This window comes from Sorex fumeus, unplaced genomic scaffold, assembly GCF_029834395.1.
Source record: "Sorex fumeus unplaced genomic scaffold, SorFum_2.1 ptg000061l, whole genome shotgun sequence".
Taxonomy (NCBI): Eukaryota; Metazoa; Chordata; class Mammalia; order Eulipotyphla; family Soricidae; genus Sorex; species Sorex fumeus.
In genome coordinates this window covers 5,814,376-5,834,689 of record NW_026606118.1, presented here as the reverse complement: position 1 = coordinate 5,834,689, position 20,314 = coordinate 5,814,376, and the positions used below count along the sequence as shown (strand labels likewise).

At 60.9% G+C, this 20,314-nt stretch overlaps 1 protein-coding gene across 1 annotated transcript in view; it reads left to right on the top strand.

Moving 5' to 3' along the window:
* The window catches only part of SYNJ2 (synaptojanin 2), an 82,977-nt gene that overhangs the window by 11,651 nt on the left and 51,012 nt on the right, over positions 1-20,314 (top strand). Inside the window, exons 2-3 of the mRNA XM_056125921.1 lie at positions 7,393-7,479; positions 19,795-20,065. Coding sequence (XP_055981896.1) covers positions 7,393-7,479; positions 19,795-20,065 — 358 coding nt within the window. The remainder of the gene's footprint in view (positions 1-7,392; positions 7,480-19,794; positions 20,066-20,314) is intronic.

The window sequence follows — 20,314 nt, the reverse complement described above, 5'->3', positions numbered from 1 at the left end:
GGCTGGTGCGTCACTTCCTCTTGGGACGGCCCTGCCGCTTGCTTCCTGTGACTAATAAACCATCCCAGCCTCCCCCGGTGCTTCCCAGACTCACCCGCCAAACCAGTTCCCAGGACCGGGACACCCCTCCCAGTCTTGTACCTGCCTCAGGGCCTCCTCCCGAGTCCACCGGCACCCACATGCATGCAGGCTGACTGTGGGATGGGTGGCATCTGCCCGCGCTCTCTGACATTCCAGCATAGGCAGAGCAAGGCACACCTCACTTGCCTGCAACTCACACCCCAAGTGACATCTCAGCGCACACCCCAACTCGCACCCGCAACTCACACCCCAAGTCACATCTAAGCTCACACCCCAGCTCACACCCACAACTCACACTCCAGCTCACACTCCAGCTCACCCCAGTTCACACCCCAACTCACACCCCCAGCTCACACCCCAGTTCACACCTAAGCTCATACCCCAGCTCACACCCGAGCTCACACCCCAGCTCACACCCCAGCTCATACCCCAGCTCACCCCAATTTACATCTCAGCTCAATCCCAACTCACACCCTCAACTCACACCCCAAGTCACATCTAAGCTCACACCCCAGCTCACACCCACAACTCACACTCCAGCTCACACTCCAGCTCACCCCAGTTCACACCCCAACTCACATCCCCATCTCACACCCCAGCTCATACCCCAGCTCACACCCCAATTTACATCTCAGCTCAATCCCAACTCACACCCGCAACTCACCCCAATTCACACCCAAGCTCACACCTTAGCTTACATCCCTGCTCACACCCCAACTCACACCTAAGCTCAGACCCTCCGCTCAAACCCCAGCTCACACCCCACTCCACACCCCACCCAGCTCACACCCCAACTCACCTTCCAGCTCACACACGACTTATACCCTGCTCACACCGCAGTTCATGCACCAGCTCACAACCAGCCCACATCCAGTTCACACCCCAGCTCACACCCCAGCTCCTAGCTGGGCTCACACCCCAGCTCACACCCTCCTCAACCCCAGCTCACACCCAGCTCACCCACAGTTCACACTAAGTTCACACCCGGGCTCACACCTCAGCTCATGTCACGGTTCACACCTGGACTCACACCCTACTCACACTCCAGTTCACACCCCAGCTCACACCCAGGCACTTTCTGGAGCTCCCAGTGCTCCTGGCACTGGAGGCCTGGGCAGGGCAGGGTCTAGCAGGGAGGAAGGCGGGGCTGATGCAGCACATCTGTGGGGACAGCGAGGCGGAAGGGGAAGCCGTGAAGGGGACGGGCAGGCGGGCAGCACCGCAGACACCCGGGGAAGGGAAAAGGAGGCTCCCACGGCCTCGGTGGGTGAGGACAGTCTGCTGCTCGGAGGAAAGGGGGCCGTGCCGTGGGGGCAAACTCTCCATGGGAGACAGCGCCAGGCTGGGTCTGGGGGAGCAGTGGGAGTCAGGGTCAGCGAGAGGGAGGGGTGCACACCTGGCCTGGCCACCTTCTCAGCCATCCCCCACGTCCTTCAGGTCCACGTTTAAGACCCCCTGGGCCGGGCATGCTCAGTCGAGCACCTGCCTTGGTGTGTGAGGTCCGGGGTTCGAACTGTACGCCAGGTGCCTCTACAGCTCCCTTGCTATGGCGTCCTCACTGACTCTCACCCCACCCCCCTCACCCCTTCCCCATACGCAGCCCCTGCACTCCAGGAGGGGACTGTGGGCTGGGTGATTTCTCTGTGCAGGTGGCCTGGAAGTGATTCCAGCCAGCCCTGAGGGTAGGCCAGGAGGCCCCAGATCTGGGGACCCCCATCCTGGAGGCATTAGCTAGCAGGTCCTCAGGGGCCCCCTTCTTCATAGATGTGGCTGCCACAGGCACACGCCTCACTAAGGCCCCCTCTCTGCTCCCTGCCCAGTGCCACTGGGCTCTGCTGGACCCTGGGAAGGGGCAGGGGCAGAGGCCTCCCCTCCAGGTAGCCAGTTCATGGCTAAGGTGAAGGGACGCTCCTGGGAGAGGGTCAGGAGGTGCGCTGGGCAAGACGGTTCTATTTCCGGCGGAAGGACAGATGCAGTGAGTGGGCAGCAGGTGGCGGCTGGGGCGGGCGGCCCACGTGCTGCTCAGAATAACCTGATCGATCCCACCTGCTGCTGGTGGGGAGCAGCCTGGCCTGTTTCTCTCGCGGGCATTGGGGGGCCCCCGCGGCGCTTCCAGGGGTACTGCCCATTCTAGGTGTGGTTTCTGTGCTTCAGAGGAGCCCCGCCTTCTCCTCCTGCAGAGCCAAGAGGGCTGCGATTGTTTGGGAGTGACTGGGGGACAGGCATTGCAGTGGGGTCGCCCCGAGAGCCTGGGGAAGAGATTTACTGGGGCGCCATCACAGGCTGGGGTCTGCCTCCAGGGGAGACCTCCCTCCTTACTCCCCGCCCTTGTGCTCCTTCCCGGGGTCCCCTGGGATGACACACGGGCTGTGGTCGGGGGAATCAGGTCAGCTCTGCTGGGGATCGAACTCATAGGTGCTCGGCCACTCAGCTGCCCCAGCCAGCAGTGTTCGGGCTCAGATGTGCCCCCCCCGCCAAAGAGTCATGTTCGAGTCTAGCATCCCCCATTCAGAATGGGGCTCGTTTGGAAGTCAGGTCCTGCACACAAGCTTAGCTGAGATGAGGCCACACAGGAACAGCGTGGCTCCCTTGTGATACTCGGGATGACCCGATACGAGGGAGAGAAGCTCATGGCATTCCAGAAGAGTCCTCTTGGTGTTTGTGGTCTAGCCTTGATATCTGTGGTCTAGCCTGGGTATCTGTGGTCTAACCTGGGTACTGTGGTCTAGCCTAGGTACCTATGGTCTAACCTGAGTATCTGAGGTCTAGCCTGGGTACTATGGTCTAGCCTAGGTATTTGTGGTCTAGCCTGGGTATATGTGGTCTAGCCTGGTGGTCTAATCTGAATTTCTGTGGTCTAACCTGGGTATCTGTGCTCTAGCCTAGGTATCTGTGGTCTAGCCTGGTGGTCTAATCTGCGTTTCTGCGGTCTAACCTGGGTACCTGTAGTCTAGCCTGGGTCTCTGTGGTCTAACCAGGGGTCACGGGGGCATCGATGGGAGGGAGGGGGGTGGCCACCAGAAGGCAGAAGGAAGTGGGAGACCCCCAGAGGGAATTCTGGGACCCAGAGACAGGATAGCATGCAAAACACCCGGGTTGCTTACTCTTTGCTGTTTAGGGTGGGAAACAGTCTCTTCCACAAGGTGGCTGAGCTTGTAAGGCAGGGAGAAAGACAGCGCTTCTGGGGAGCGGGGGTCTGGTCTGGCCTGGGGACTGTGGTCTAACCTGGGTATCTGTGGTCTAGACTGGGTATCTGTGGTCTAGCCTGGGGTGCAGGAGTGTAGCCTGGCACTGGAAGACACACCCCATAGGCATGAATGCGGCAGTGAAAGGTTTCTGAATCTGCAGCGACCAGAACATCCTCCAGACTCTCCTGGTGACAAGTCTGGCGCGTTTCTGTGGCGCTTGCCCAGCAGCAGTTCTCGGGTGCAAAGGGGTCATGAGAAGAGGGAGTGGGGGGACCCTGGACTGGGGTTGGGGGCTGGGCCCTTCAGGAGTGTCGTGTGCTTGCTTGCTTCCTGAGGTTGGTGTCTGCTGTCTCTGTTGTGACCATACTATCTGCTGTGACTGTCTGCTTGGACTGTATACCGTCTGCCGTGACTGTGTCTGTTGTGACTGTGACCACACTCTCCACTGGGGCTGTACTGCCTTTGGCCACAGTGTCTGCTGCGACTAGACTGGACTATCTGTGGTGATTGTGGTATCCACGGTGACTGGACTGTGCAACTGACTGTCTATCTCTGGTGACTGTGTTGTGCTCTGTGGCCATACTGCCTTGGTGACTCTACTGTCCACCATGACCATCTCTGGGTCTCTGTTATTCTCTGTGAGTGCTTCTGTCTGCCCAGTGCTCACTCCCCTTCCTCTGTGGTTAGTGTTTTTTGGGGGCACCTAGACTGTCTCAGAGGCGAGCCAGGCCTGGGCTCCTTGCTTTGTGGTAAACAGATGTAAGCGGGTGCTCAGTTCCGGGCTCTGTTCACCGCCTGCAGCTCTCCGGGAATCACCCACGGTGAGGCTGAGAGCTGCCATGTGGGGCCCCAAGGGATGTCAGGTGTGGCCCTGTCCTGCTGCAGGGGACGGTCACTGCGGGTCTGATTCAGGGAGACCCCGAGACTGTCCCCGTCTCTTGTTCTTACTCGGGGTGCCGGCAGGTCTCCGTCCTAGCTCCCAGTTCCTGTGACGTGTCCACATGGAAAGGGCCCGAGATGGAGGGGGGAGGGAGCGGGTGTCCTGGTTGTCTGGGACCCGCGGAGGGCCTGGAGGGAGGTGGGGAATGAGCTGTGACTTGGGGTGGAGGGCTGGCAGGGGGCAGCTAGCATGTGGGTTCTCCTATACCTCCCGGAGGTCTCCACGGACTCTTCATTCATCCGGGGGCCTGTCTGTGTCCTTGTGTAGCTGCAAGTCCAGCTCGGGCCACCGCCGTGTGCTGACAGCCTCCAGCCTTTCCCAAGGGACCCTGAGACCCCAGTTCCAAAGGGGCCCCCAGCTGGTGCCGACTCAGCCCACAGCACTCGGGGCTTTGGCCGCTTCCGGCTGCCCCAAACCTCATTACGCATCTTCTCATAAACCTTCCCCATAATTATCTGTCTCTTCCTCTCCACCCCCTCCGTCCCTCGCTTCCCCTCCCCCCCTCAAAAAAAAATACAGCGAAAACAAGTCCACTGGGAAAATCTATGTTATTATTAGAGGGAAGACCATTGGTCAAAACAGCCCGTACCCTTTCTGGTATCCGAGTGCTCTGGGCTGGGGTGAGAGCCGTGGGTTCCGACCTCCTGGAAATAACCGTCGTCAGATGATGATGTGGCACACCCCGGTCCATCGCCACTCCCCATATGGTCCCCCGTGATGGCTGAGCACTGAGCCAAGAGTAAGCCGTGAGCACCACCAGAGTGCGCCAAACAACCCGCCCCCTCAAGTTTGCCTTTGGGAGATTTTAATCCCCACCCCCAGTCCCGAGTCACCTGGGTTAAGACCCCCTGGCTTAGCCGACTGGCTGAGGCTGAGACTCTCCTTGGTACACCTGGGGGGCCCCTGCCAGACTCTGCTCTCCCCGTTCCCTGCCCCTTTGCAGTGATCCCGGCTCGCACACTTGGGGGCGGCAGATGACACGCAGCAGGTGGTGACTGCGTGTAGTGACACTTGGCGTGTGGGGCGGTGCTGGGGGTCACACCCGAGGCCTCAGGCCAGCACGGTAGCACCCAGCCCTGTCCCAGCCCTTGGTTCTGATCCAATGTGTTCAGTGTGTTGGTTCTGCAGCTTCCTGCCGATGGGCCTTTGTCTTCAGATCAGAGAAGGGGAAGGGGCGTCCTCAGCTCGCTGGGGGTGCCCGGCTCTCGGTCCTGGCACCCCAAAGGTGGCAGCAGGTGGCAGGTCCGGCTGAGAGACTCCCCCGCCCTGCTCCCCAGCGGGACTCCCGAGCACCCTGGGAGTCGCCCGGTACCTGTGTGTGTGCAGGTATCTGTCAGGGCTTTGCAGACCAGCTGCCTCGGGCAGGGCTCAGGCCACAGCTGGACTCAGGGAGCTGGTCCCAGCTCTCCGCACTGGCCTGTGAGGCTGTCCTTGCCGGCGCCGGCCAGTGTGCCTGGAGCCAGCCCCTGCCCTGACCCCACCCCCCAACCCCACTCATTCACACCCCGTCCCCATGTAGTCTGTTTCCTTAGCTCTCTGCCCGGCCTCTGGAACATTCCAAAGGCCTCATATCTGGGCAGGGGGCTCCCTCTGCAGCTCCAAGCCGGCCCAGGAGAATGCACCCCCCTCCCACCCCTGCTCCTGCAAGACCCTCCAGCAGGGGGGCTTTCCCTGGGACCAGGCTCTGAGCACGGATTCTTCTTCGCTCTGGGGTGGGCGGCACAGTACCGCCGTGGGTACTTTCTTTGACCCGAGCTAAACCCGAGCCTTCCCTTCCGCCAGGAGGCGGGAAAACATGGCACCGTCTGCTGCCACAGGATGGCGCAGATGCTGGGAATTAGCTTTTGTCCCTGTCACTAATGTGAAGATCAGCAGCAGGTCCCCAGGGCGTGTCTGCCCAGTGCCAGGCTGGCACGGACATCCCTCTATTACGCACAGTTGAATTGAAGAAACGGTCCAGAATGTTCTCAGTGTATACCCGGGTTTGAGCCGCTCGGCGTCTGGGGCCAGAGAAATGCTGCAGGGGTTCCAGACTTGCCACACGTGGTGCCCGAGCCCTCAGGAGTGACCCCCGAGCGGGGCTGGGGGTGGCCCTACTTCCCTCCACACCCCAATCCCCCTAAATTGTAGGCTCAGGACCTCGTAGTCCTGTTTCCGTTTTCAGCTGGGACTTGGAGAAGCTCTTTGGTTGGTTTTGATTTCGGTTTTAGGCCCACACCCAGCAGTGCTCAGGGCTTCCTCCTGGCTCTGCGCTCAAGAATCCCTCCTGGCGGGGCTCGGGGGACCCTGTGGGGTGCCGGGGTTGGGACCCAGGCTGGCTGCGTGCAAGGCCGGCGCCCTCCCCGCTGTGCCCGGGGCTTGGGAGCCTTGTTGAAGCTGTAGTTCACACGCGGTGCCGTCTCCCCTGCTGCTTGGTGAAGACAGTGCCAGCACCGTGGTATGCCCACGTCCTCAGCCTCCCCGGCTGCACGCCCCTCCTTCCGGTCTCCTTTTAGGGCATAGCTGTCGCCCTGAGGGAAAGCCCGGGTCCCGGGTCCCCTTCTTGAATCTTGTCTTTGCTGCCTGGTTCCACGAATGGGTCTCGCGAGGCTTCACGGGGGCTTCCAGTCCTGGGGCGCGGGGCCCGTGCACGGGGCAACCTGTTCTGAGCCTGAGGGACCCGCCCCCCGCACACTCGGGGCTCCCTGTCCCCCAGGCCGGCCTCCGGGTCCACTCCCAACTTTGCCATCACCCCCGTGTTTGTCACAACTCTGGGGGAGCCGGGTGCAGCTTGCTGTGGGGTTCCCCACCCAGGGGCACTGGGGTGGGGCGTTCTGCTGCCCCCCCCCAGGGTGTGAGCAGATGGGGGGGTAGGGGGGTCGATTCCAGGAAGAAGCTTTTATTTTGGGGGGGTTCTGGAGAGCAGATGCTCGCTCGTGGTGCGCGTGGACTCGTGGGCTGGTGCCAGCCCTCACCCCGCAGCGGGCCCGGGGACGCCCCTCTGCCCGTCGGGCACCCCGAGAACAAGCCTCCCGTGGGCAGCCCGCCCGGCTCGGGATTCGCTGCTTCTGGAGCTCAGCCTCGTGTCTGCGCGTGTCTGCGTGTCTGCGAGCCGGAGCGAGTGGGCGGGAGCCCCGGAGCTGCAGGGAAGGAGCCGCGGAGAGGCGCCCCGAGACTCACTGTGCCCCCCCTGTCTCCCCCCAGCCCCCGAGGAGAAGGACGTGATCAGGGGCCAGTATGAGAAGCTCGCCGACGCCTACGGCTGCCTGGGGGAGCTCAGGCTGAGGGCCGGTAAGTAGGGGGTGAGGGGGCGGTGGGGCTTGGGGGGCCTGTGGGGCTGGGTGGGGGCTAGGGTCCCTGCGGGGGGCACCCCGTGCACGTGGAGCCTGCACTGCCGGGCTGCCTCTGTCCTCTCTGTGAGCCCCTCAGGAGCGGGCCGGGGTGACGTGGGAGGGGGACACGTCTCACCGCCCCCCCCAACATGGGCGGAAGCTCTTGCAGGGCCTGCTGTGGGGTCCCCCAGGAGCTGCTTGTCTTCTCTGGGGGGCCCAGCTGGGGAGCTGAAGGATGGGGTGCAGGCTGGTGGGGACGGGGGGGGAGAGCAAGGTCCTGGGGGCAAAATGGCAGTGGCCACCCTGCGGGCACGGGAGTCCCCACAGCCCGGCCAGGAAGGAGGTCCAGGGGCACGGCCAGGGGACCCTGAGTCTGTGTGTGTCTGCTCCCCTGGGGGGCCCAGAGCCAGCAAGGTGGTGGGGTGGGGCGGGGGGTGGGGGCCCTCTCCCGTCCCCCACGTTCTCTCTGCACAGTCCACACGGCTGTGGGAGCCCCAGGACCCCAAGTCAGCCCCTCTGGGCTGCGTCTCCCCCGGGGTCATGTCCCTGCATTGGCTGGGGACAGCCTGGGCCTGAGGGTGCCCAGTGCAGGCTTGACTGGCCTGGCCCGACCAGGTGGCAGGGTCTGTCTCTGCGCCTCCCTCCCTGCCCCTGTCTCTCTGTCGCTGTCCTGATCTCTCCTTCTCTCTCTCTCCCTGCCTCTGTCTCTCTGTCTCTGTCTTGATCTCTCTCCTCTCTCTCTCCCTCCTCTCTCCCCCTGTCTCTGCTCTCCTCCTTCCTCCCTCCCCCTCTCTCTCTTTCCTCCTCCCTCCCTTCTTCTCCTCCTCCCCCTCCTCCTCCTTCTGCTCCTTCTCTCCCTCTCCCTCTCCCTCTCCTCCTCTCTCTTTTCCCTGCGCAGTGAAGGAAGAGGCTCTGGGGACAGTGACGGTCACAGAAGGAGCAGGGCACGGAGCGCCAGGGCAGGGGGCTGGGTTCCGGCTGCTTCCCAGAGCCACGTCCCGAGAAGCCTCGTACCAGTGCATGTGTGTGTGAGTGTGCACATGAGTGTGTGTACGCGTGTGTGTGCATGTGTGTGCATATGAGTGTGTGTACGCGTGTGTGTGCATGTGTGTGCATGTTTGTGCATGAGTGTGCATGTGTGTGCATGTGCACGTGTGTGTGGTGTGTGTGTGTGTGTGTGTGTGTGTGGTGGGGGCGGTGTCCAAGAAGGCACTGTGGTGGTGACAGCTCCCAGCTGGCCCTTGGGGGACGGGACACGTTGTCACTGTCAGCCGGAGGCTGCTCCCACCTGCTCCCTCCACCGGCGCCTCCTTGGCCCTCCCGGATCTGCCCCCTGGTGCCCAGCGCCCTCCCTGCAGGAGGGACCCACAGGCCAGGGGAGCAGCGGAAGCAGAGGGGACCAGAGTCAACTGTGGACGAGGGGACCCAGCCAGGACCCCTGAGGGCCCCACAGCCAGTGCCCGGCCCCACTCACCCCTACCCACCTCTCAGCCATTGCCTGGCTCCTCTCACCATTACCGACCGCACAGCCAGGGCCCGGCTCCTCTCACCCCTACCGACCCCACAGCCGGAGCATTGCTCCTCTCACCCCTACCCACCCCTCAGCCATTGCCCGGCTCCTCTCACCCCTACCCACCCCACAGCCAGGGCCTGGCTCCTCTCACCCCTACCCACCCCACAGCCGGAGCCCTGCTCCTCTCACCCCTACCGACCCCACAGTTGGTGCCCGGCCCCACTCACCCCTACCCACCCCTCAGCCAGGGCCCGGCTCCTCTCACCCCTACCCACCCCTCAGCCATAGTCCTACTTTTCCTACCCCTACCCACCCCACAGCCAGGGTCCGGCTCCTCTCACCCCTACCCACCCAACAGTCGGTGCACAGCCCCACTCACCCCTACCCACCCCACAGCCAGGGCCCGGCTCCTCTCACCCCTACCCACCCCACAGCCAGGGACCGGCTCCTCTCACCTCTGCCCACCCCTCAACCAGAAACCGGCTCCTCTCACCTCTACCCACCCCAGAGCCCGGGCCCTGCTCCTCTCACCCCTACCCACCCCACAGCCGGTGCCCGGCCCCACTCACCCCTACCCACCCCACAGCCAGGGCCCGACTCCTCTCACTCCTACCTACCCCACAGCCAGGGTCTGGCTCCTCTCACCCATACCTACCCACAGCCAGGGCGCGGCCCCACTCACCCCTACCCACTCCATAGCCAGGGCCCAGCTCCTCTCACCTCTACCCACCCTTCAGCCAGGGCCCGGCTCCTCTCACCCTTACCCACCCCATAGGCGGTGCCTGACCCCACTCACCCCTACCCACCCCACAGCCAAGGCCCGGCTCCTCTCACCCCTACGCACCCCTCAGCCAGGGCCCGGCTCCTCTCACCCTTACCTACCCCACAGGCGGTGTCTGGCCCCACTCACCCCTACCCACCCTTCAGCCATTGCCTGGCTCCTCGCACCCCTACCCACCTCACAGCCAGCGCCCAGCTCCTCTCACCCCTACCCACTCCTCAGCCAGGGCGCAGCCCCACTCATCCCTACACACCCCACAGCCAGGGCCCAGCTCCTCTCACCCCTACCCACCCCACAGCCAGTGCCTGGCTCCTCTCACACCTACCCACCCCACAGCCAGGGTCTGGCTCCTCTCACCCCTACCCACCCCACAGCCAGTGCCCGGCTCCTCTCACCCCTACCCACCCCACAGCCAGGGACCGGATCCTCTCACCTCTACCCACCGCTCAGCCAGTGCCCGGCTCCTCTCACCCCTACCCACCCCCGCAGCCAGGGACCGGATCCTCTCACCTCTACCCACCGCTCAGCCAGTGCCCGGCTCCTCTCACCTCTACCCACCCCTCAGCCAGGGCCCGGCTCCTCTCACCCCTACCCACCCCACAGCCAGGGACCGGCTCCTCTCACCCCTACCCACCCCACAGCCAGGGCCCGGCTCCTCTCACCCCTACCCACCCCTCAGCCAGGGCCCGGCTCCTCTCACCCCTACCCACCCCACAGCCAGGGACCGGCTCCTCTCACCCCTACCCACCCCACAGCCAGGGCCCGGCTCCTCTCACCCCTACCCACCCCACAGCCAGGGCCCGGCTCCTCTCACCCCTACTCACCCCTCAGCCAGGGCCCGGCTCCTCTCACCCCTTCCCACCCCACGGCCAGTGCCCATCTCCACTCACCCCTTCCCACAACACAGCCCATGTCTGCCCCCTCCCCCGGCACAACCCTTTTCTCCTCGCAGCCAGTGCCCTGCGCCCCTGCACCCCCGCTTCCTGCCCAGCGCCAGGCCTGGCACCCACCACCATGGCCTCCTTCCCTGAAGGCATTTCCTGCCCCCAAGACCTCCTCTGTGCAGCCCACATGGCCTCCTGCCCCCGCCTGGGCGTTTCCGGCCCAGCCAGCACCACCTCTGCCCCTCTGCCCCTCTCCCCTCCCCTGGTGGCCACTGGGCTTGGCCCCGCCCCGGGGCTGCCTCTGCACACCCCCAGACCGACCCTCGGGGAGCAGGAGCTTGGTTCATGGAATGCGAGGGTTCTGGGCATTTTTCAAAGCGTTTCAGATGGGGCCTGCAGTATCTGAAAGGGGAAGGCTGGCAGCTCAGGTTTGATTTTCCAAGTTTCTTCATGTGTTGGGTTTGCTGTCACTTGATTTTCTCTCCCCCAGCGCTGCCGGATGCCAACCCCCAACAGAACCACATTCCCCTTCCCCTCCCCCTTCTCCCTCCCCACGCCCCTCCTCCCACCCTCCTCCCCCCCATCTAATCTGCACAGACTTCCCAGGAAGCTCCTCAGAGCAGAACGTCCCCTGAGATTCGGAGAACGCGCTGGTCTCTAGCGGAGTCTGCTTAGGGGTCTCCTAGGAGGGGCCTTACAAGCAGCTCTCAGCCAGCTGGGTTCATCGCAGTGGCCCAAGGGTGCGGTGCTGCTTGGTCCCTGAGGTGCCGGGATGGCCAGGCCAGTGTGGCTCAGGGCCACCCCCAGGCATGCTCGGGGACCTGCGGGGACCAGGGAGTGAGCCAGGGTGGCTGCCTATGCCTTAACTCGGGCACCATCTCCCCAGCCCCGAGTCTTGGTGAAAGTTCGAGCAGGTCCGTCTGTGTCAGGGTGACTGGTGATGTGGCCAGCCAGCTTCTGGCTCTGGGGGGAGCCCTGCCCTGGAATGTCTGCAGGGCACCACTGCCCATGGGGGTCCGTGTGCTCCCAGGCGGCCCCGCTCTCTGCGCCTTCGCCCGCTCCGCCAGGACAGGCAAGAGGTTCTGAGTTCTGAGCTGGGAAGTCGCAGGACTTCCCACGGGGAAGAGACAAAGACCCACACTCAGGGGGAACAGCGAAACCATGAGTTTATTTCATGTCAGCACCGAGGCTGAGCTAGGGGCCAGGGTCAGGCCACACTCATACAGGTTCACACCCCTGTATAGAGTGATAGAGTGGGCAGGTGACATGTGACAAAGTGATGGAGTATAGGCATGTCAGGGTGATCTAGTGCTCAGAGTTGGTGAACGCAGGAACTCAGGTCAGGCTTGATAGTGGGGATGAGCAAAACCCAGGACAGGAAGCAGATTTCCCCTCACAGAACTCTGATCTCCCCTCACGGGAACCAGACCTCCCCTCAGAGTAGTCAGACCAACCCTCACAGGAGCCAGACCAACCCTCAAAGGAACCAGATTAACCCTCACAGGAGCCAGGCCTCCCCTCACAGGAGTCAGACCAACCCTCACAGGAACCAGATTAACCCTCACAAGAGCCAGACCTCCCCTCACAGGAATCAGACCAACCCTTAAGGAGTCAGACCAACCCTCACAAGAGCCAGACCTCCCCAGACCTCCCCAGACCTCCCCTTACAGCCAAACCAACCCTCATGGAAACCAAATTTCCCCTCAGGTGAGTCCAAATCCTGTAAGTTGGGGGCAGGAATCAGGCTTCCCTAGCATAGCACAGCCACACTTGTGTGGTGGGGGGTGAGGGTAGGGGGTCATCTGGCTCAAGCTCCTTACCTTCATAGTGGGAAATATAGTTCCTCAGTCCCTCACTTCACGTCCGCTGAGAGCTCCCTGAATGCAGGATAGATACAGCCCCAGCCGGAGGTCCAGTGCTCCTCTAGCCCTGCTTAAAGGCTCCGTGGTGGACACAGGTGACTGTGATGACCTTTGCTCACTGGGACTGTGCTGCCCCCAAGAGGCAGGTGTGGAGGCTGCCCCTTTGCAGGGAGAGAGTTTTGAAGTCGATACTAAGGGATGGGAAATGTGTGTGTGTGTGTGTGTGTGTGTGTGTGTGTGTGTGTGTGTGTGTGTATGTATGTATGTATATGTGTGTGTGTGTGTTTGGGGGGGGCGGGGAAACACAACTAAGATGCAATGGACCAGTTTCCTTTTCCAAGTGTGCAGTTCAGTGGCATCACATTGTTGTGTGACCGTCACCACCTCTGTCTCCAGAACCTTCTCATCTTCCCCAATGGGAAGTCTGTGCCTGATCAACAATACGGGTCGAGCTGCTTCATTCCCTTGTTCCCCCTGTTGGTCCAGGCTAAGACAGGTGGTCTAGACTGGTTGCCGCCTGCCCTCTAGATGGGGGGCATGTATATACAAACACTTAACTCCGTCACACTGTCACACACTGTCCTCCCATTGTTCATCGATTTTCTCCGTCGGGCCCAGTAATGTCTCCATTGTGAGACTTGTTGTTAATGTGTTTGGCATATCGAATACGTCACAGGGAGCTTGCCAGGCTTTGCTGTGTGGGTGAGATACTCTTGGTAGCTTGCCGGACTCTCCAAGAGGGGCGGAGGAATCAAACCCGGCTCGAACAGGCTGGCTGTGCGCAAGGCAAACACCCTACCGCTGTGCTATTGCTCCAACCCACTTAACTCCATGTGTGTGAATATGTGCACATGTGTACATGTATGCCTGTGCCTACGATTGTATCTACATGCAAGAGATTGTATGCATATGTCTGAACATATTCTACACGATACACTCGTAACTATATGTTCGAGTGTACTTAAGTGTTCATATATGTGTACATGTGCATGACTGTGTATACATGTGTGTGGGTATGTGTATAAGGGTGTCTGTACTCATGAGTATGTCTGTGTTCAAGTGTGTGCATAGGCATGTTTGCACATATCTGCTTGAGTTGTGTGTGCTCAAGGGTATGTGTGGATGTATGATTGTGTTGCGTGCATATGTGTCTGTGTGGCTCTCTTTTTTTGGGGGGAGGGGCCACATCTGGCAGTGCTCAGGGCTGACTCCTGGCTCTGCACTCAGGGATCACTCCTGGCGGGCTTGGGGGACCATATTGGATGCTGGGGATCGAATCCGCTCATCTGCGTGCAAGACCAACGCCCTCCCCTGCCCTGTGACTCCAGCCCCTCGTGTGTCTCTTTCTTGCTTCTGCTGTTCTTGTCCACCGTCTCCTCACCTGAGGCTGCCTCGCCCTCACTCATCCGTGACCACGCTTCTGTCCAGAGCCCAGGGTCAGAGAGTTGGAGCTGGAAGGGACCGGAAGACTGCCTGGTGCATCTTCCGCCGAGGCCCAGTGGGGGAGCAGATGGGTTGATAGGGCACGCAGAGCCCGAGCCCCTCGCTGCCATGCCCTCCGTGGGCTCCGTCTGCACCAGAGACTTCTGAGGGCCCCAGCCGGCTTGCTTCTGGCTGCGATGAAGGGGCTCCTGCCTTAATAAATGCGGAGCAGCACGAGGTCACAGGAGCACCAGAGGGGGGCTTCCTGCACACCCTCAGCGGCGCTTGAACCCCAGTTCTACCCGCTGCTCTGTGGGCATAAACACCAATACCACACCAGGGGTGGGTGGGAAGGACCAGTGACCTCCCACCCTCCAATCTGGTGCTAAGATCAAGCCAGGCTCCTGGCCCAGAAACCTGCAATGCCCAGTGAGCACATGAGGCTGACAGAGCGGAGTTCTGAAGTCTGTTATCAGGGAAACAGGAAGTCCATTATAAACAGGAAGTCTACTGTGGGAGTAATAGGAAGTCTGTTATTGGAATAGCAGGAGGTCTGTTATTGGAGTAACAAGGAATCTGTTATTGGGGTAGTAGGAAGTCTTGTTGGAGTATTAGGAAATCTATTAGTGGAGTAACAAAGTTTTTATTGAGTAACAGGGAGTCTTATTGCAGTATCAAGAAATCTGTTATTGGAATAACCGGAAGTCCATTATTGGTATTAGAGTAGCAGGGAGTCTGTTGTTGGGGTAACAGGAAGTCTTGTTGGAGTATTAGGAAGTCTGTTATTAGAGTGGCAGGACGTCTGTTATTGCAGTAACAGGAAGTCAGTTATTGGAGTAACAGGAAGTCGGTTTTGGGAGTATTAGGAAGTCTGTTACTAGAGTAACATGGAGTCTATTAGTGGAGTAACAGGAAGTCGGTTATTGGAGTATCGGGAAGTCTTACTGAGTAACAGGAAATTTTATTTGGGGTAAAAGGAAGTCTGTGAGTGCAGTAGTGGAAAGTCTGTTATTAGAGTATCAGGAAGTCGGGCTGGGCTGAGCGTGCGTGAGTGTGCCAAGAGCGGCCTGACCCCACCCTTCTGGGCTCCTGGGGGCACACCCAGAGCCTGGAAGGCTGTTTCCCAGAGCCTCGCCCTTTTAGAACGGATTGGCCAAGAATGTGCCAGCGATGGGGCTCGTTCCCTTTTCCTTTCCCCCACCCCCCTCCCCGCCCTTTCTTACCTCTCTAGAATCTTCCCATGGCATGTGGCTCTGTGAAGTGAATTTCTCTAGGGCAGCAGAAAGGGGACGAATCCAGCCACCGTCAGCACACGGAGAAAGTCGGTCACCTTGATGACCAGGTGACAGATGGGCTCACAGGTCGGGTGGCATCCTTCCTTTGCTCTCACACAGCGGCCAGCCCGGCAGCGTTGCAGGAATGTTGTTCATAGACTTCTGGGAATTGTTTTTTGTTTCTATGCTTTTTTTTTTTTAAATCCTACAACCCAGAGGGCTTTAAGAGTGACACTTCTCCGGCCAGCCCCTGTCTGTGCTGGATAGTTCCTAATATGACCAGTTTCCTGGCGTCTGCTTCTGGGAAAGTGAAAGGCAGAGCTGGGATGGAGCAGACTCTGTCGGCCACGAGGAATACTTTGCATGAGGTAGAAAAGTCTCAGCACCACATCACAGAGAGCGACGTTTCAAACTTCTTCTTTAATGGGGGGGGGGGAGTTTTAGGTCCCAGCCAGCCATACTCAGGGGCTAATTGCTGGCTCAGTGCTCAGGGGTGACCCCTGGTAGTGCTTTGGGGCATATGGGATTCGAACTTACTGCTGTTTGCAGTAAGCAAGGCGGGCGTCTTATCTCCTGTGCTGTCTCTCTGGCCCAAATCTTTTCTTCTGGTGTTAAGTGACTCTAGCGGGATGCTTTGTCCCACGCTGTGACACCTGTGTGCCGAGGCCATCCTTACCAGCTCTTCAAGGCATCGGGTCACGTTGTTGCCCTGTGGCATCAGGCCGAGAGGGACACACACACAGTATATCATGGTCGGATTAGAACGCGGGCAGCGTGGGCTGAGAGTGAGTGACCGCTCGTGGGCTAGCCGAGCTGGCCCACGCTTTCCTTACCAGTGGGGAGGCTGTGACTCGGTTGCCGTCCAGATTCCAAGGGGAGTGTTTCCGTTTCCCATGTTCTCTTTCCCCCTTTAACATTTCACAGAGACAAGAAGATTCTGTTCGCAAACTTTTAAGCACGCAATGGACACCTGGTGCTGGTTCTCGGTGGGCCGCTGGGGGCACTGGTCTGCCCATCCTGGGACAGCAATGCGGAATGACAAGGGTGGCTGGACAGGGCGGGGCGACAGGTGGGGGCAGCCCGGTAGCCAGCCGGAGACCCACATTTGCACACGTCCTGAAGAACTGGTTCCTCTCCCCGGGCCAGTTCCTCCCCCTCCCCCGGCAAAGGCAGGCCAGAGAGATAGTGCAGGGCTGACCTGGGTTTGTTCCCTGACACCACTTACGGTCCTCTGTGCCTTACCAGGAGCACAGAGCCAGGAGTAAGCCCTGAGCACTGCCCGGTGGGGCTCCCAAACCAGTCAAGCAAATGAAACATGCCCCAGGACCCAGGGAGGCTCCGTGGGAGAGCTCATACCTGACCCCGGGTTCCAGTGCCAACACCACAGCAAATGGAGGCCAGACCTGAAAGCCCCTACTCCAGTGGCCCAGGCCGAAGACCGTGCCCAGAGAGTGGGTTCGAATCCCAGTTCCTCCTGGGCCTGCGTCTCCCTCCTGTTATTCGGGACAGAGCGTGCCCGGGGTCTGAGGGTCCGTGGGCACCCCACCCCCCCCTCTGGCATGCTCAGGAGCCCAGAGCCTCCTGGGTTCCCAGAGAAGCGAGCGCCCCGCGCCCCCGGCCTATGTGGGAGACGCCTGTCTTCAGAGCAGCTGGGCCTGGCGCCAGGCACTCAGCTCCCACGCAGAGGCTGCCGAGGCAGAGGGAGGGGCGCGTGGGCGCTTCCACACGGTTCTTCTCCCGGCCCCGAACTGTAGGACCCAGGCTGCCGGCCTGGGCTCAGGCTGCTCCTGCCCTCACCTGGGGGCGCCGGCCCGGCTGGTCTCCCCATGCTGAGGCTATGGGAGATACGTGTGGCCACAGTGCTGGGCCTGGGCTGGAGGCAGGGCCGGGGGGGTCTTTGGAGCAGGCGCTTGAAGGCCTCAGTCCCACCTGCAATCCCTATGGCCCGGTCAAGAGACTGACCTCCGACCTCTGTCACCATCCGTGGTCCAACTGCCCAACTGTACGTCACTTTCACAGACTTTCCCAGGTCCCAGAGGGAGAGGGGCGCTTGCCTTACACGTAGCCACCCCGGGTTCAATCCTGGCCCCTCGTGTGGTCCTCTGAAGTAAGCCAGCAGTGAGCCCCGAGCACCACTGAGAGTGACCTGAAACTGTTACTGACACTGTCCTCCCGTTGTTCATCAATTTGCTCGAGTGGGCCCAGTTACGTCTCCATTGTGACAATTGTTACTGTGTTTGGCATATCGAATACGTCACAGGGAGCTTACCAGACTTTGCAGTGCGGGCGAGATCCTCTCGGTAGCTTGCCGGGCTCTCCGAGAGGGGCGGAGGAATCGAACCTGGGTCAACCAAGTCAGCCACGTGCAAGGCAAACGCCCAACCCACTGTGCTATCACTCCAGCCCTGAACTAAAGAAATAAAAAATACAAAGTTTCCTGGACCAGAGAGATAGTTCAGCAGAAAGGCGCTTGCCAGGGAGTCCCCTGAGCTCCCTAGGAATGACCCTCTGACTACTAGGGCAAACTCGTTTCCTAGCGTTGACATGGCTGATAAAGGCCGACGTGCATCTTTGCCGCTTGGAGCTCTGGACGCCCTCCCTTGCACCACGTGGCCCCAGGTGTGACTCCCAGGCAAACAGAACAGAATGAAAAGGAACACAATGGCTTCCTGGTCCTCAAGCCGCAGGGCCACGGCTGCCGGGGTCCCCTGCGGGCTGCCTCCACCTGGCAGCCTATGGAATGATCTAGAAGAAAGCAGACCAAGCAACTCCTCCTCCTGTATCTCCTGGAGAGAGGTGTCCTGGTCCCCCATGTCAGGGACCCCCTTTCAGGGGAGAAGGATGCTCAGGAGTGCCAATTTGGGTGCCGCAGGAAGCAGCCCTATCCCCCAAGGAACCCCCGGTCCACTGGGGGCCACCACACAGAGGTGGTGGGCTCTGGGCACCAGGGATGCCTGTGGAACATTGAGGGGGACCATAGTGGAGGGTTCCAGGAATGCTTGGAAGGCTTCCTGGAGGAGGCACCCAGCAGCACCTTGGGAGGAGAGGTTTCTGGGTAGAGAGTGGCTGCTGCTGCCCAGGCTGGGGTGGACTGGGGTTTGTGCGAGGAGCTGCTTTACGTAGCTGGGTGGACAGCCCATTTCAGTCTGGGCTAGAGGGGCTAAGGAAAGACTCCCACAGGGGAGGCTCTGCCATCGGAGATTTAGGGGGACGGTGACCCTGGGCTGTGAGAGGGACTGCGGACAGGTGGGCAGCTGTAGCCCTGCCCAGAGCCCAGGTGGAAGCTGGGCTGAGGGACCCTGGATGCTGTGGGCTGAGGTCGTGGACGGGAATCCAGGTTCTGTCCCCTACCTCACAGCTGCTGCTTGCTCACAGTAAAGACTCAGTTCCAGGGCACTCACAGTAAAGATTCAGTTCCAGGGGTCACTGCGTGGTCGGCTCCCCCTCCACTGCCTGTGAGTCCCTGCAGGGCTGCGGTTCCTCCCACCTCTGGAGAGGTGTAAGTAGGGTGCAGGGCCAATGCCCTGCTTCTGAGCGCGTGTGTGTGCCTGCATGTGTGCCTGTATGAGTGTGCATGTGTGTGATATGGGTGGTGCACGTGGAATTCACTGGCATGCCCCACCTTCTAAGGGTGCTTATGTGGGCACATATGTATATGAGGGTGAGGGCATATGTGTGTGTGGTGTGCATATGTGTGAGTGATGAGTATATGTGTGCATGCGTGTGTGCATGTGTGTGTATGCGTGTGTGTTGGGTGTGCGCGTGTGTGTGGTATGTGTGCGTGTGTGTATGTGTGTGCGTGCATGTGTGGTGCAGTGGCACATGGCCTCAGAGCTGGTTCCCGCCTCCCACCCTGAGTGACTGATTTTCCTGACCCTGAAGGGAACAGACCAGCTGAGGAATGAATGAAAAGTGAATGCAGAGACGGTTTCCTATGGAAAGGGTTGGGGTCCTTGGGACCTCCACGATGTTTGTGGACCAGAACTTAACATCTGCTCTGTTCACCCAGATCATAGCTTCCTGCTGTTCTCCCGAAGCCCACAACTCTCCCGAACCCCCCGCCCAGTTCTCCCAAAGCCCCCGACTCTCCCTAAGCCCTCCTGACTCTCCCAAAGCCCCCTGACTCTCCCGAAGCCCCAACTCTCCTGAACCCCCCAAATCTCTTGAAGCCCCCCTGACTCTCCCAAAGTCCCCCTGACTCTCTTGAACCCCCCCAATTCTCTCAAAGCCCCGTGACTCTCCCGAAGCCCCCCTGACTCTCCCGAAGTCCCCCTGACTCTCCCAAAGCCCCAACTCTCCTGAAGCCCCCAGCCCTCCTCTCCCAAAGACCCCTGGCCCTCCTGAAGAACCCAACTCTCCCAAAGCCCTAACTTTCCCAAAGCCCCCAACTCCCCTGAAGCCCCCAGCTCCCCCAAAGCCCCAACTCTCCCGAAGCCCCCTGACTCCCCCAAAGCCCCAACTCCCCCGAAGCCCCCAACTCGAAGACCCCCCCTGCCCCTGCAGTGTGCAGCCTGTGAGCCCCCGTGCCTTCCTTGCAGGCTCCACGCCGCTGAGCTTCCTGGTGCTGGTGACGGGCTGCACGTCGGTGGGCCGCGTGCCCGAGGCAGAGATCTTCAAGGTCACGGCCACCGACTTCTTCCCGCTCCAGGGCGAGACGCGGGAGGACGAGCGCCTGGCAGCCCTGAGGAAGATCCTCAACTCGGGCGTCTTCTACTTCGCGTGGTCCAACGAGGGCTCGAGCTTCGACCTCACGGTGCGCGCCCAGAAGCAGGGGGACGGCTCGGACGAGTGGGGGAACTCCTTCTTCTGGTGAGCGCCCGCCCCTCACCCCCGAACTCTGGTCCCCCTCCCCCGGCCACCAGGACCCGGAGAGCACCAGCCTCCTCCGGCCACCCCCAGGTTCTCCCGCCCACCCCCTCCCTGGGCCCAGAGGTGCATACCGGCCCCAGCAGCTGCTTCCGGGGTCTCCTGGCAGTGCTGTCCGTGGGCCAGTACTTGCCGTGGTGCTTAGAAGGCGCCAGAGCTCCACTCAGGCCCTCCTGGTGATGGCCATTGGGG